This window comes from Ictalurus punctatus, chromosome 10, assembly GCF_001660625.3.
Source record: "Ictalurus punctatus breed USDA103 chromosome 10, Coco_2.0, whole genome shotgun sequence".
Lineage (NCBI taxonomy): Eukaryota > Metazoa > Chordata > Actinopteri > Siluriformes > Ictaluridae > Ictalurus > Ictalurus punctatus.
In genome coordinates, this window is record NC_030425.2 from 4,601,175 (window position 1) to 4,617,633 (window position 16,459).

The 16,459-nt window shown below is 34.7% G+C and overlaps 1 protein-coding gene across 2 annotated transcripts; it reads right to left on the reverse strand.

The window, feature by feature from the left end:
• On the reverse strand, positions 1-16,249 carry LOC108262027 (receptor-type tyrosine-protein phosphatase C). Of its 2 annotated transcripts, XM_053683104.1 has the most exons (15): positions 16,161-16,249; positions 15,941-16,037; positions 11,477-11,503; positions 10,767-10,781; positions 10,446-10,670; positions 10,139-10,318; positions 9,785-9,883; positions 9,524-9,643; positions 5,398-5,520; positions 5,281-5,301; positions 5,043-5,174; positions 3,224-3,438; positions 3,036-3,099; positions 2,801-2,909; positions 1-799 (listed from the first exon to the last, which is right to left on the reverse strand). In XM_053683104.1, the coding sequence occupies exons 2-15, from the start codon at positions 15,996-15,998 to the stop codon at positions 796-798; spliced, it is 1,392 nt and encodes a 463-aa protein (XP_053539079.1). In that variant the 5' UTR covers positions 15,999-16,037; positions 16,161-16,249; the 3' UTR covers positions 1-795. The 2 variants fall into 2 exon arrangements, with proteins under 2 accessions (XP_053539079.1, XP_053539080.1); XM_053683105.1 differs by lacking the exons at positions 11,477-11,503; positions 15,941-16,037; positions 16,161-16,249 and adding an exon at positions 11,009-11,053.
• Positions 16,250-16,459: the final 210 nt, after the last annotated feature.

The following is a 16,459-nucleotide window of genomic DNA, read 5'->3' on the forward strand; positions in this document are numbered from 1 at the left end:
TGTATATTCATTTTCTGCTTTGCGATACTAACAAGCCATGTTGTGTGACAGTGAATTACTTCTTTGCTATATTTTAATGTAAAACTGTATTTGCATTTGAATTCAAGTTGTTTCGTTTTGTTTTTTCTGTTGTTGTTTTTTGTCACATGCCATATAAGGAGTATTAACATTAATAGGACACAAAATGTATACAGCTTACATTAAGAAAATGAAATGATATGTTGTTTACCAGCACTACTCCACTCCTTGAGAAAATAGTGCAGGTATTTGTGAGGGACCTTCAGAAAACCCATCAGACATCTCACAAACTATAGAAAGTACTGTACACCCTCCTTTAATACTATGTTGTTGTTGTTGTTGTTGTTGTTGTTGTTGTTGTTGTTGTTTTATTCAGGGTCTAAATAACAATTGTGTGTTCCTCACCAACTATGATAAACAAACATATAATCTCAGGTGAAGACAAAGTTAAAAAAAAAAAAACAAAGTTAAATTATTACCAGGAGTAAAAGGTAGCAAGCTACAGGTACATGTACAGACATGGGAAACATGTCATGTTACATCATAAACATGTGAAACAGATCATATTAAGTCATAAACAAGTGAAACATATCATATTAAGTCATAAACATGTCAAACGTATCATATTAAGTCATAAACATGAAAAATTACAGTGCTTGAGTAAACCTACACAGTAACTGTAACTGTACATTTTAAAATATGCTATTTAAAATCCAGCGGCCTCCTGAGATGAGTAGGACACAAACCCATAGGCTCTGGAGCTGGCATTGTCCGTCATCACCTGTAAGGGACAGTGAAGAAAACAAAGGAACACACACACACACACACACACACACACACACACACACACACACACACACACACACACACACGTTAAACCAAATATCATACTGATCTGTTGATGCAGAAATGGAGAGAACAGTTTTGCAGCAAGTAACTGATCAAGTCACCTCACCAGATATATAGTTGAATTCTATGACATCATGAAATTGCAACGTGTGCACAGGATGTAGGATTATTTTATCATGATTATAATTGGCTATTTTGATTTATCCAATTAATAAAACAATGGCAATGTTTTTGTTAATTTGATGTACTATAAGTACTCGTCAGCTACGGTTGCAGCTCAAGTAGTTTGTCAAATAGTTTGTAACTTGTACGTTTCATATAAAGTCTATTAAGTCTCAAGTACACTTGAATGGCATTGCATATTTGAGTGACGCAAACAAAAAAGAAAACGCAAGATAAAAAACAGATCATAATTTTTTTATATATTATATTTAAAATTGTATCATATTGTGTGGAAGCCTCAGCTTTACATCCCTACTGCCTAATACCTTAGTCTATTTCAACACCTCAGTCTGTAAAATGTAAATATATATCATTATTAGTGGCCACACAAACAAGTCTCTTCAGAGTCTCTTATAGAATGCTTTAAATGTTTAGGTGCGAAAACCCAGTGTATTTAAATTCATTATAATGTGTGTGTGTGTGTGTGTGTGTGTTTGTGTGTGTGTTTGTGTGTGTGTATTAATATAACACATACTTTAGCATTAAAGATGCTTTGATACACTGTGAGTGAGCCCAAAAATGTATACTGGCTGTAAATGTATACCATATATGGCCCTTTCAGTGACTGCCTATGGCTCAACAGCATGAAAAAAAAGGAATCACAAAAGCTGTCGGTTTAATTAACTCTACATTAATTGAGAGCTACAAGACTAAAAGAAGAAAAAAAAGTATAATATTTTCCAGTCTGAACGGACAGCTGAATTTGCATATTTGGAAGTTGCATTAATGATAAATAATGTTCAATTTACTCTTTTAATTTAGTAAATTTAAAATTTATTTATGATCCTATCATGACTGTTTAAATGTCGTCCAAGTGCCATCTACAGGCCTATTAGGTGAACCGCAGGATGTTAGGTCAAGAACACGCAAACTGCCAAATGGCCTTTGTTACATCACCACTTTTTATAATTAATGCAATAATAGTAAAGATAATAACTATAATTATAAGAAGACATATAAAAACAAACATTTTTAACATTTCGCTGGCTCTTTAAAGAAAAAATTCATTACTGTTTTTGTCTTTTATGGCTCTGCCAGCTGAAAAGCTTCCCAACCTCTGCTCTAAGCCTCATAATTACCCTAGATATATAGTGTAATTAACTTAGAGATAGAGTCCACTGTAGTGACTGGTTCATTAGTGTCATTTGGCGCTGATAAGATGTTGAGGCAGCTGAAAATCAAGATATTTTTTTTACCAAAATATTTTTCTTAATTACACAATAATAAGCGCAATTACAATAATGAACTAAATGAGTGCATCTCAATGAAAAAGTGTAAAATTAATGTAATCTTTTTTTTTTTTTTACATTTTGGAAAAATATAAGATGTAACTAACCTTGAGATCAGCTGAGATCAATATTATAAATTAACAAACATCTGTAGCTCTCTCGACTACAGCAACGGGAAAAGTATTGGACGCGTCAACATTTTATTCAGTATTTTATTTCTTGAGTTAACACTTATGTTTGGTGAAAATTTCATGTGAATAACCTCATTGGAAGTATATTTACTGAAAAAAATGTTGATGTGTTCAATACTTATTTCCGTCACTGTATGTATAGCCCCAACAGCTAAATTCAATTACAGCTTTTATGAAACTGATTTTTAAAATCATTACATTTTATTTAATAAAATAAAATAAAATAAAATAAAATAAAACAATTAAAGCCACACATGAGAGGGTTCAGGAAACATCATCTGTGACACAGACCTTGACTTCTCTCTCTTTAAAAGATAGATTTTGTAGAGGACAAACAGCACTGCAACAGATGTAGGAACAATGAGAAAGGCCAGGAATCCAATAAGGGCTTTGTCATTGTCTGAAACACACCACATATTAGTTTTAGGCTGGTTATTAATATATTATTATTATAATATGGATATTGGAGGAACATAAAATATGAGGACATCTGAATTAGGGCAAAGGAGGTAAAAGTGGGTCTTACATTTAGTGGAATGATCCACATCAAGGATAACTGTTCTGTTCCCATTACCATTTTGGGCATACACCTGAGTAAAAATACAGTGTGAAGTCCACTATCAAAATAATGCAGTGGTTCCCAAAGTTAGCACTGACTAATCACTTTATAAACTGCAAAATGAAAGTCAGTTAAGTGTGATCAAATGTCAGTACCTTAATTTTATATTGTGTTGAGTAGTAGAGGTTTGTGAAATGAAAATCACAACTCATTCCATTGCAGTCTGTTTTATTGTCTTCCAGATGATCATTAATGTAGAGCTCTGCGAAGATCTTTCCCGGAATTCCATTCCAACGGTTGATTGACCAGCTCACTTTGAAAGCATTATGGCTTTCATCTTTTGTTGTTGGACTTTTTGTGTAAGACGGTTCTATGAGAGAAAGAAGAAAAAATTAAGAAATTAAATGATTTTCAATTAAATTGCTTAGTTTTGAAGGAGCTATGACATTGTTTATGCTTCAGTCTTATACCAGTAATTTGCTTTCGTAATATGTGCATGAAGAATATGTCTACATCACACGTTTATGTCTTTGATGTTATACTTGAACATGTCCGTGTTTGTTTTATTACTTGTTATACAGTGCTCATAGATTGATGGTATATACTGTATAACCTTTCATAAACTGAATCAAACATACTGAAACACTAAACAACATAATGCCGAGAGATGAGGATCATTAACCAGCAGGTGGTTGCAGTTACAGAGAGAAGTCATGGACCGTTCAAGCTGAACTGATCACCACGTCATGATGGATCTTGCTTTCCAAAGACATCAATTCTGCTTTCCTTTTCTCAGACAAGATCTGATGTCTGTGTCTGTTTCCATATAATCTATATGTGCAGGGTTTTATTTTATTTTATTTTTCTTCTTCTATTTTTGAAATACCAGTGACACAATAATACAGGTCACCAATAATAACTTATTTATATCTTTATTATTATATAAATAAATATACATTTTTGAATTTATTAAACAACCATTTTGTGGTCATTGTGGTGGCTCTGCCACCATATTGTGATCAGTTTAGCTTGAATGTGTTGCTGTTATTTTGCTTTCTTTTAACGTAGGTTCTATAAAAGAAAGAAGAGAAATATTAGAATTTATGAAACTTTAACAATCATTAAACCTTAAGTTTATGCTTCAGTCTTATAGCAGAAATTTGCTTCGGTAACATGTGCATTAGCAAGAAGCATACACTGAACATTTAAGTCATACTGTATATATTCATGTCTTAGATGCAGTATATGAACATTTCCTTGTTTGTTTTAAAGCGTATTAATCCTCATAGATTGGTGGTGTCATGTCAGTGCTGGAATCAGCAAGAAACTCCACTTCCCAGAAAACACTGCTGACTACAAAAGGGACTACAATCCCCATCACCCCATCAAACTCCTCCATCTATTCATGCGCACTTGATCCCAATCACACACATATACACACACACACACGTACACACACACACACACACACACACGCACGCACGCGTACACACATGCTATTTAGCATATACGGACTTGCAACAAAGACTCTTTGAGAAATTTAAAGACTTTGTGGTGGTTTTTGCATCATGTTGTGATCAGTTTGGTCTTAATTAGTTGTGGCTTGAATTTGCTACTATTGTCTATGTAGACACAACTTCCTACTGGTTAAAGATCCAATTCTTCTGTGTCTACAAATAAATAAGGAGCTGGACCATGACAAAGAAGAAATAAATAATATAACAACAACAGTTTTAAGATGTAGTGAGAATAGATAATGGCTTAATTGGGATTTGATCAAAAGAGAAAGAGTGGGAGAAAGAAAGGAGGACAGGGATCATGGGACTTGGAACTGTACATCTTTTCTCAACAAATAAACAAATATTGCAATGATTATGTATCAGATCAACACTTGGGATTAGTGGTCATGGTTAGTTATTATGCATTACTAACACCATCAGACATGAAAACTAGAAAATCCTGTGCAGTACTTACGTCCAGGCCAGGTTTTTGTAGTTTTGGTAGTGGTGTTAAATGGTTTGTTTTCATAAGATGCTTCAAACTCACAAGTATATTCAGTAAAAAATTCCAAATTAGAAAATTCACAGGGGTTCTTGGTACAGTGCCCTGAAATGATAAAATTCATAATGAAGTATAGCTGTTGAATAATGATTAAAAAGACAGAAGAACATTTGAAATGAAGAGGACACATCTGTAAAGCACAGGGACAAACCTTTTAAAGAGCTGGTGGAACCTGGAATGAAATAGAAACACAAAGATTTCTAAGATTAAAAAAGAGAGATCTTGCATGATTCTTCTAAGTTTACTATATAAGAGAATGTTTTCCTACCATTTTTACACGTTACTTTCCAGGTGAAGTCTGTGGTAATCGATGGACACTTCTCGCTATCCAATTGCCAGGATGCATGAATGCTATTATGACTTACAGAGAGACTGGGCTCATTCACTATATCTATAACAGAGAGAGTAGTTAGCTGCATTTTTTTAAAACCTCTCTAGATTAAATAATAGTGACTGTCATTGAGGAATTACAACTTCTTATACCATTTATTAACACTTTTGAGATCCTTCTAGCTATAGGGCACTTATTTTGCTCAGTGGTGATCAAAAAGTGTTTGGAAAGGTATTGGTCAAATGGTTGGGCAAACATGTTGCTTCTTTAATCCATTCTGATCAGACAGGCTTTGTGCAGGACAGAAAATATGTTGTCATTACATGCTGATGACTTGTTTTTGTACATATCTGAATGTACCATGTCATTACATGCTCTATTGGAGTTGATAAAACACTTTGGTACCTTTTCTGGTTTTTCATTTAATTGGGAAAGGAGCATTTTTGTTCTCTTGAGATGCAAGATTTCTAATCTCTGTCCCATATAAAATTTCCCATCAACACTTTACTTACCTTGGAGTAACCATTCCCAAGGACCCTAAGGACTTGTTTGAATTTTAACTTTACTGAAGCCATTAATAAACTGAACATTTGTATTGAGAAATTGAGGATTCTTCCACTGTCCCTGATTGCGCATGTCAGTGCGATAAAATGGTTTCCCTTCGCAATTTTCTTGATCTTTTTCATAATTTACCCATATGTTTACTTCCCATTATAAATTACTGAACTCAGTTATCTTGCCTTTTGCTTGGGGCTACAAGGCCCATCGTATTTCCAAAGCCCATTTTCAAAATTTCAAGGACCTTTGCGACCTAGCCTTGTTTTTATGCACTACTATTTAGCAGACAATACTAGAGCTTTCATGTATTGGCAGAATTGCAGTCTTAATACTGATGGCAGCATTGGTGATTCTCCTTTTTGGGTACATATTGAAGCTTACTCAGTCACTTAAACATCTCTATCTGCTTGATTATTTTCCACTGGTTACTTGCTTAAAAAGATACCTCATAAAAGTTACTAGTCCATAAATCTGTTAGAATTTTAAAACAAGTCCAAGAAGTCCTGAAGTCATAAAGCTTTCAGTATATTCTCATATATGCAATATTAATAACAATAACAATAATAATAATAATAATAATAATAATAATAATAATAATAATACATTTAGCATGCTAAAACAGACAAAATTTTTTGAACATGTAGAGACAGGGGTCTTGTCACAGTTAAGGATTTGTATCTGGATGGTTAGTCGTTTATTTTGTTATAATTTGTCATTTTGTTAAACAGTCCTTCTCTAACTATGAGAATTTGCCACATGAACATCCTTTTTATCTAGGCATATTGCTTCCATGTTCTCCTCTCGTTTTATGGTCTCTACTGGGAACATTAAAGCAGCCTGGTCAAGAAAGCTTGAGGAGGAGCCCTGTAAGGACGGTCTGCAGACGATTCATACATGTTCTACTAATGCAAGGCTTCCGCTTATACAGTTTATGGTATGCACAGTTTGCATTAATACAAAGAGAATATTCAGAAAATTTACCAATCTGTCCCCACTCTGCTCAATGCTTGTGTTCTGAGGGGACTGTTATGTCATATGTTTTGGATGTTCCCAAACATATTTAATTTCTGGAGGATATATTTTGCTGGTACTCTTTGGTGTATGATATGGAGATTGGTCCTAATATTAAATTTGCCCTTCTTGGCTGCTTGACTGCCACACTGACTCTCTCATATGCCCTTTGAGCCTACTGTCTTTATGTCTTTAATCTTTGGCATGGTTATAGCCAAGAGAATCATTCTGGGCTGCAACTATACAGCTTCTCCTAGGTTTTAGGACTGGCTTAGTGAGATGGGCCTTTCCCTATGACTGGAGAGAATATGTTTTATTATTATATTTGATTTTTTACAGACATAAAAATATATATATATTTGGGGCCCTTTCCTTGAACATTTAGAAAGTAGTTGAAATATGTAGAATGTTATTTTTATTTTCACTCCATTATACTTATTATGAAGGGGAATGTTAGTTTAGTAGTTAGCAAGTTTGCCTCTCAACTCCAGGGTTTGGGGATCAATTCCCACCTCTGCCCTGTGTGAACAGAGCATGCCGGTTCTCCCTGTGCCTCTCAGGGAGGGTTTCCTCAGGCTACTCCAAAGAAATGCATTGTAGGCTAATTGGCATTCTCAAATTGTCTGTAGTGTGTAAATTTATGCATGAGATTGTGACCTGTAATGAGTTGGCACCCCGTCTTGGGTGCCCCGAGCTCCCTGGGATAGGCTCCATACTCCCCCAATACCTTGTGTAGGATAAGTGGTATGGAAAATGGATGGATGGATACCTAGGTGAATGATTTAAAAAAAAATTCTTACCCTTTACTCATTAGCTATGATTACCAGGTTGGCATTTGAGGGATCATGGGATTTACATTTATTTTATTTGTTTTTTTGTGTGTTTTTATGTCTACAAACTGATAAGCATGTATGGATTAAAACTGCCTTTAAATTTGTCTCATCGGAAAACTGTTTCTGTTGTTGAACTTTGCACACTATAAAAGTACTTGACTCCATCAGATTTATATGCATCGACGTAAAGTTTTGTCCGAACCACACATTATTAAGTTCAAAACCAAAGTGTGTGGCGGGGGGGTACAAACTCCGGATACACCTCAGCTCTGACCAGGATAAAAGTGATCACTAAATATAAATAGATAAACTGTACAGGGACACTGAAACAGCTCCTATATTTGATATAGCTTTTACATTTTGTTGCTTCCAGTAGAAATAGACATAATCTTTTATGTCTTCATGTGTGAGGAGTAATTCCTGTCACAATGTGTCTTAAATGAGCTAAAAAATTTAAGTGTCTTAAATGAGCTAAAAAAAAAAAAAAAATGCCATCAGGAGACTTTGTTCCAACTAGCATAGTATGGTGTAAAACTGGCAACCCTACCAGCATTGTGTGTTCTCAATGACACACTGAGAGGGCAGGGGTAATTATTAAAATTTCTACATTTAAGATTTAGTTTTATGATTTAGGGTTAAAATGTAGATAATATTTACATTTTAACATTTAGAATTTATATTTGCATTTTACATTTAGATTCATATGTAACATTTACTCTGAAACTTAAAACAGTTATTTGACATGAGTCACTATGTAACTAAAACAAACAAACAAACAAACCAACCAACAAATAAACAAAAAATAAATAAATAGTCATAGAGAAAAGTATATTCAACTTTTTGCATTTGATTCCCCATATAATATTATTTAGAACATGTAGATGTTTTAATATATTTTTTACATTTTAATAGTTGAATGGTTTGTGTCTTCTTAATTCTGTCTTTATTAAATTAATATCAGACTTAAATTTCTTTTCCCACTTCACTTTATATTCCATTTCTCATACAGCTCTCATTATGCTTTGACACAAGAGTTATCCGTGACCTATTTGTTTTGTTGATATCACCTTAATGTCATCTTACCGGCTGATGAGGTTCTCACTGCATAAGAAAAATGCTGAAATTGAGTCAGTGCACAAAAAATTTGTCTTAACTGTCTTCTCTGAGCAGAATTTGTGTTGTTTTGTACTTTTATATTGTATTAAATGTCTGTTTATTATCATTTGTATTCAAGTATTTTTGTCTTCAAAAAGTTGTCACCTTTTTAAAATGAATTTATTGTTTGTTTGTATTTTTTTATGAATCAGCTTAGGATGTCACTAACAGAATTTCACTGTGCGATACACTAAAAGACACTAAAACTTTTAAATCCTTGAATAATAGATCAAAACTTCTACAGTGACAGTTTCACACTTTGACCAGGCTGTATACTCAGATTTATTCAGTTCTTTTTTTTATAAAATTACAGTGACGTTAATGTGCGAGAGAATTCAGCTCGGTAAAAGAGATCATTATTAGCAACTTGCACACGTCCAGTTTGTGTCCACTGACTTACTGAAGCTAATGTCATTAGAGAGAAGGTCAGGATGATGTGCCTTGGTCAAAACACTTCTATGGGGCTTTTTTATAGGATCTGATACTCAGATAAATTACCAACTTACCACAATCAATCTTAACTGGGATGGGATCACTTGTAACTGTTCCATTCCCATAATCATATGTCCCAGTGCAGATATGATTATGAATAGTTTTCAAATCTTTAAAATCTGCAACTGCCAAACCTTCAAAGATTAAAGTTTTTATTATTATTATTATAAACATCATTATTATGTGTTACATCATGATTTTTTTTGTGTGTGTGGCAATAAAACAAACAGTTGCTCTTATTAAACAGTGTAAGCATTTATAACTTCAGTGCTTACCATTGCAGTTGTATGTGAGGTCTTTTAGGCAGTTTGAAGGCTGATTGTCCCAACGTAATTTCGTAGGGAACTCGTTTGTATAACTAATAACAGGCTTTACTGCAACAGACACATTTAAGAATTTATTTTCCAAAACGATTCTTCCACATACTTTACGCACAGCTATATTTAAGCCTTTGTAATTTGGGTGTGAAAATTCCAAACCGTGCTATGTGTTATTAATACAATACATTCTACATTCATTCATTAATGAGATTTATTAATTAGAGACTGTATATATAATGTATACAGTATGCAATGTAATATATATGTATTTTTGTGTTCATCATGTACATTAATAAGTGCAATATATACCTGGGGGAAGTGTGAAAGGGATAGATTTCTTGCAGGGATCTCCGTTAAAAGTCACGCTATAGCCAGTGCAGGAGATACTGGTATTGAGATCAATACATTTGTTCAAATCCCATTTGGTCTCAAAACACACTTGTACTTTTGCTCCAGTTATCTTCAACGTGTGGTTTACATCTGAGTCAACTGCAAAAACAATCAAATTAAATAAAGCTGTTAAAATTCTTTTCTTATTACATATAATAGTCACTTTATTATTAGTTGAATAAAGTAGTGTACAAATTCTGTACACAAAATTATATATTTAATTTACCTAATTCTCTTGTTTTAAAAAATCCAGTCGTGGGGTTACAGGAAGGAGTAAGAGTGACAGTGTAATTTTGGCAAGGCTTAAATGATTTAAGTGACATTGGGAAAGACTCTTCTGTAGAGCTTCCATCTGATGTGTCTGTGAATTTAATCTTGTATTTGACTGCTGAGTCATTCTTGTCAATTTTCACTGTCACAGTATCGTTTTCTTCTTCGAGGGTGTAGTTGCCTGTAAAGAAATGTTTTCATGTACATTGTGAAAAAAACAATATCATGATCATAAACAGAAGAACTTTTGCTTTGGAATTGATGGACTTGTACTTACACTTGGGGGATGTCTCTGTGGAGTAAAAAGAATGACAAAATTATAGTATATATACTTAGATGAAATATAAATATAAAGGTCATTAATAAGAAGTGTGTGTGTGTGTGAGAGAGAGAGAGAGAGAGAAAGAGAGAGAAAGAGAGAGAGAGAAAGAGAGAGAGAGAAAGAGAGAGAGAGAAAGAGAGAGAGAGAGAGAGAGAGAGAGAACTAAGCAGCTGTGTGAGCCATCACTGTCTTGTTACCTGTTGCTGTGCTGGTTGTGAGTGTGGGTGGGGTTGTGTTCATGGTGGAGGGAGTGCGTGAGGAGTCAGAGATGCTTGCGTTTGAGTTTTCTGCAAATTGTCAACAATGTCAGTAGGTTGTGAATTACAGCTAATAGTACAATCTCCACAATTGGCTATATATGTATGTATGTGTGTGTGTGTGTGTGTGTGTGTGTGTGTGTGTGTGTGTGTGTGTGTGTTCGTAGGTAGGAACCGGTAATATCTGTGTTCTTTTTGGGTGTGTGCACCAGCACCTTTTGTTAGGTTTAAAATCAATATAAAAAAAATTTTGTGTTAAAAGCAAAAAGAAAAATATCTGCTGTAAAATTTCACAATTTATGGTTAGTGTGCATGTAAAGCAATACAATGAGTCAGGAAAAGAGGTAGAGAGAGAGAGAGAGAGAGAGAGAGAGAGAGAGAGAGAGAGAGAGAGAGAGAGATTATTACCTGGTCCATTTTTGTCATCTGCAGTACCTGTGGTCAGTAAAACACAAAATAAGAGATATGGCACTTTGTTGAAGCTTTAGGACCATCTGAAATGTGCAAATGTACCAGATTTGTTTGCCTTTTGTGCAGTAACAATATGAATGCAACCCAGTATCAGGGTGTTAGACCTAAAAAAAAATAGTTTGTCTGTGCCAGAAAACTTTCTCTAAGTCAGGGGTCAGGAACCTATGGCTGGCGATCCATATAAGGCTCTTTCAGTGACTGTCTATGGCTCAAAAGCATGAAAAAAAAAGGAATCACAAAAGCTAGTGTGTCAATTCAATTAAAACTCTACATGTTACATATTTTAAAATATTACATAATTCATAATCGATGCCCGTTTGTCATGTATACACCAACCTGTGGCACAACAAGCTCAAATTTCACTGGACAGTGAAGCAGAGCAGTAATTTCCCAGTTTTATTCATAACTCAGTTGAAAACTACATAACCAGTCTGTTTTCATTTTTTTTAACAAAGGTGAAATGACTAAAAGAAAAAAGACGACGAGTATCGTTCTTTCCAGTCCGAACAGACAGATGAATTTGCATATTGCATAAAAGTCGCATCAATGGTAAATAATGTTCAATTTACTCTTATTTACTTACTGCATCTTGTACTGATTTACCGTTTGATGAAACTGTCATAATTGATTAAATGACGTCCAAGTGCCACCTACAGGCCTATTAGGTGAAGTGCAGGCTGTTTGGTCAAGAACACTACTTGTTTGTTTGTTTTAAACTAATTTATGGATTTTTTATTTTTTTTCCTTTTTGGATCATGCAACAGTCCCAAACTGCACGCATTTTTTATGTTCAGAAATTATATTTTCTCAAAAGTTTTTATCATCATTGCCTATTTTAGACCGGAATACTACACATTCTGAACATTGGAAAATTTATTATTAATTTTGTTTCATTTTAAAATTCATTTACTTTAAAATATTTGATATTTAGACAGAATCAAAATTCAACCCTAGAAAATCTAATGAATCTGGATATGCGTAAAAGTAATTTATGAAGGAAACGGTTAACGTCTAACAAATCTGTGGTTATAAAATGAGAGAAGTGGTTTAATGAATAGCTGAAACCATACACAAGAACATGTATGGACTTCAGTTTATATTCAGCATCATGATTCCTGATTTATCAGATCAAGAGGACGGCATTAAATGATATATTACTATAGAGCACTCTTAAAATGATCTCTGTTTACAAAATAAGGTTCTAATTTTGACATTTCCTTAAGAAGTAGTCTGAGATTTTTTTAATCAGTTATTATTACTTTATTGATTGTTATTAGTCACACATGCATTACAGCACAGTGAAATTCTTTTCTGTGCATACTACAGCATGTTAGGAAGTTGGGGTCAGAGCACAGGGTCAGCCATGATACAGCGCACCTGGAGCAGAGAGGGTTAAGGGCCTTGAACCCCTGACCTCCCGAGCCGTAACCCAGAGGCTTAACCGCTAAGCCACCACTGCCCCACATGTTATGTTTTACTTTGCAATACTCGCATAAAACTCTCATCGTAATTTTGAATCCTGATGATGCCACGTCACGCATGGTCGAGAACCTAAATTGTCTGTGCTCTCTGGAAAGGAGGGATGGCTGACGCTTTCTCCCCTATCAATCACAGAGACACTAACCAATCGTGTGTGTCTGTGAGCTCATGTATGCGGAGGAGACCGTGCTTTCCTGCAGCATGAGCAGCAGTTTGAAAAGATGTGGTGGGCTGGCTTCACTTGTCTCAGAGGTTAGCCTTCACCCTCCCTGCTATGATAGGGGAGAACTGACTGGTGGGTGGGAAATGGGAGGTGACCAAATTTAGGAGAAAAATAGCATGGTGATCACCAGGGTCTGGGTCACTGAGACTGAAGTCACAGGTGGGGTCTTGACTGAGGGTGAGAGTTTGGGAGAGCTTGGAGTTTTGGTGAGTGCAAGACTGATCAGAGTGTGTGATGATGATGATGAGAAGACCCTGTGTTACCTTGAGTGGAAGCTAGGGAAACTGATGGGGTGACTGTAGGTGTTACTGTTACCACACAAAGCTATGCTGTAAGCTATATGAAGCACACTCCACAGAAACATTGAAGCAGCAACTTAAAATATGAAACTTTCAGCAATGAATCAGCAAATGCTGTGGACAAAAATATTGCACATAGTTATATACATCATAGCATTTTATATTTATAGTTCGACACTTTTGGTTGTAGGAATTCATTTAGAACAAAAATGATGTGGGATATTAGGGAGACAGAGTCTAACAGAAAAAAGGTATGTGTGTGTCTGTGTGCATTTTTTGTTTGTTTGTTTGCTTGTTTGTTTTTTATACCTGCTGTATACATCTTACACGACTGTATTCCTGTCCACGTCTTATAAATTATCGAATGGAGGAGCATCATCGACAGTGGCTTATGTATAGCACAGCCTGGTTGGTGTAGCAACGAGTGCACACAAGCTATTTCAGTTTTTTAACCATAGCTTCCTGTACACTGTTTATATTACCTCTATTAAGTTGAACTACTTATAAGATAATGATGTGATGTTTACAATTCAATAAAATACAGTAAAATACTGTATTTATACTGTATACTGCTTCCTTTCAAAATGGATAATGTTATAAAGGTAAAACATATTCTATTTTTGCTCATCATTTGGAAGGCCTTGAATCATGTTGGTTGTATTATTATTATTATTAGTAGTAGTAGTAGTAGTAGTAGTAGCAGTATTAAATGGTGACATCACTGTGGTAGATGTCTCAGTCTGGACTGTGTATGATTCTGTCTTCTTCCCCATTCCTACACTGTCCACACACAAACGTTCATATATATGACTTGCTTGTAATGTTCAACAGAAGCACACACTTCTGTGTGGTATGGGGAATTGTTTAGGAATGCAGCTAGAATCTCTTGAATCTCGAATCTAAGAATATTGGATGTGGTTAGAGCTAGCTAAAGTGTAAATGAGGGTTGCTTTGGAAATTTGTTTTGCATTTACCATTTTATATTCAAAAATAAAGCCTGATACATTCTTGTGTAATAAAAGCGCCTTAAAATAACTCCCTGGACTGTTCACCGAATCCAGAGGAATTACATTCCTAATTCAAGTAGTTACTGAATATTATGCATTAACTTAAATAAATTGTAAATGATAATATCACCGTAATTCTAATAAATCATGTAGTATGTATTATTAAGCTCATATAATCCTATAATAAACTATTTACTACCGTATCTGTTGTAGAACGTGTTGAAATAACATTTCACTTCTTGAGAAGTGCCATATAGAGTAGCTGTAAAAGTCTTATCAGGTTTATACACATGAGACACTGTTCAGTTCGAATGATCATTTTGGCATGTGAGCACATGACTTTATCTCTCCACTTCCTAAATGCTATACATCAGTATTCCACAGTTTCAGTATTTCATATACATTTACTACATATCTTACAGAAGAATGGTGTAAGGGGTTACAAATGTATGCTTTTTTTTATAGAAACATATATAGAAAACTTTTTTTTTTTTTTTTGTATAAACAGCTTTTCAGTTTGGAAGAGACACCAACTCAAGTTACAGTGGCCACATTTCAGAATCAGACTGTATTGTGAAAAAGACACCAAAAAGGAACTATAAGTGTTCTCAGAAGTAGACGAGGACATGCTCAACACCCAAACTGTGCTGAAAGTAGCTTTAAAGTAGAAAATGCTGGCAGACGGAGGTTTAATCAGAACAGTAAGATCAGGCCGAGACTCTGAATCCAGTGCTGAGCAGCACACAGTGAAACCATTCAAGCAGCCATTAAGCATCACTCAGACTGTTTTAAATCAGAGCCTCAGTGGACACACCCAAAAAGAACACAGATATTACTGGTTCCTACCTACGAACACACACACACACACACACACACACACACACACACACGCACACACACACACACACACACACACACACATACACACACACTCATTGAATCGAAAAAATTCATCAGGAAAGCATAAGAAGTTCTCTTATTCCAACTGATCTAGAAATGTAACACGAAGCAAGGCATCATGGAAGAGTTTTTAAATGCCGAGTCCAACATCATCTATCATCTCCATATATATCAGTATAGAATTTCATAATTACGCTTTCAATAATTATGTAGATATTATATTTCTTCAGTCCAAAGGATGTAGTGTATTCATTTAAATAATAAATGAGTCACTCAGTTATACTGTCATTCTCAAGAAATGTTAGAAATGGACAAACCATAAATTATTATTATTATTAGTAGTAGTAGTAGTAGTAGTAGTAGTAGTAATAATAATAATAATAAATAATAATAATAAACATTTATGAAGAAAACGATCACCATGTCACATTTTTGCCTGTACATAGCTTCCTGAATAGTAAAACATGCCGCTATAGAAAAGTGTTCTACTCACATAACACTAATCCTGCCAGGATCAGGAATAAAAACCTTGGTCCATGGAACTTTGCCATAACGGGGTGTAAAAGGCCTCTTCTAAGACACCACAAGTCCTGTTGGAAACAGAAACATCAAGTTAAAACATCTGAGAACTGATTCTGATTTAATTGTAATCTATAGTTTTGCTCAAAAAATGTTTTTATTCATGTTCATTTTTATTAATTATTTTTTTTTACTTAAACTTTCTTTGGATTTATCGAATCAGTCGTAACAGTTTCCTGCGTGGTTTGTGCCCCGGCGTTCTCAAGCTTGTGTTTGTGCTTGACAGACGGACGAACGTCCTGAACTCTCTCACCTTCAGTGACGCACTAAAGGCGTCTAAACCAACAGTTGTATTTTTAGCTACGCCACAATCTCTCTCATTTTTTTGCACCTATGTTTCACTTGTTGAAGCTAAGAAGCAACACTTTAAGAACATTATGCATTTATAATACACATCCTCATGTCCACGATACAGAAATAATTCCCTTTTATT

Bases quoted from the DNA above. Each gene is read 5' to 3' on its own strand.
- LOC108262027 (XM_053683104.1), bottom strand. From the start codon at position 15,998: ATGGCAAAGTTCCATGGACCAAGGTTTTTATTCCTGATCCTGGCAGGA. The intron at 5,521-9,523 runs GTAAGTTGGTAA...TCTCTGTTATAG, and splicing joins CCCAGTTAAGATTGATTGTG to ATATAGTGAATGAGCCCAGT. The intron at 5,175-5,280 runs GTTTGTCCCTGT...TTATCATTTCAG, and splicing joins TTCCACCAGCTCTTTAAAAG to GGCACTGTACCAAGAACCCC.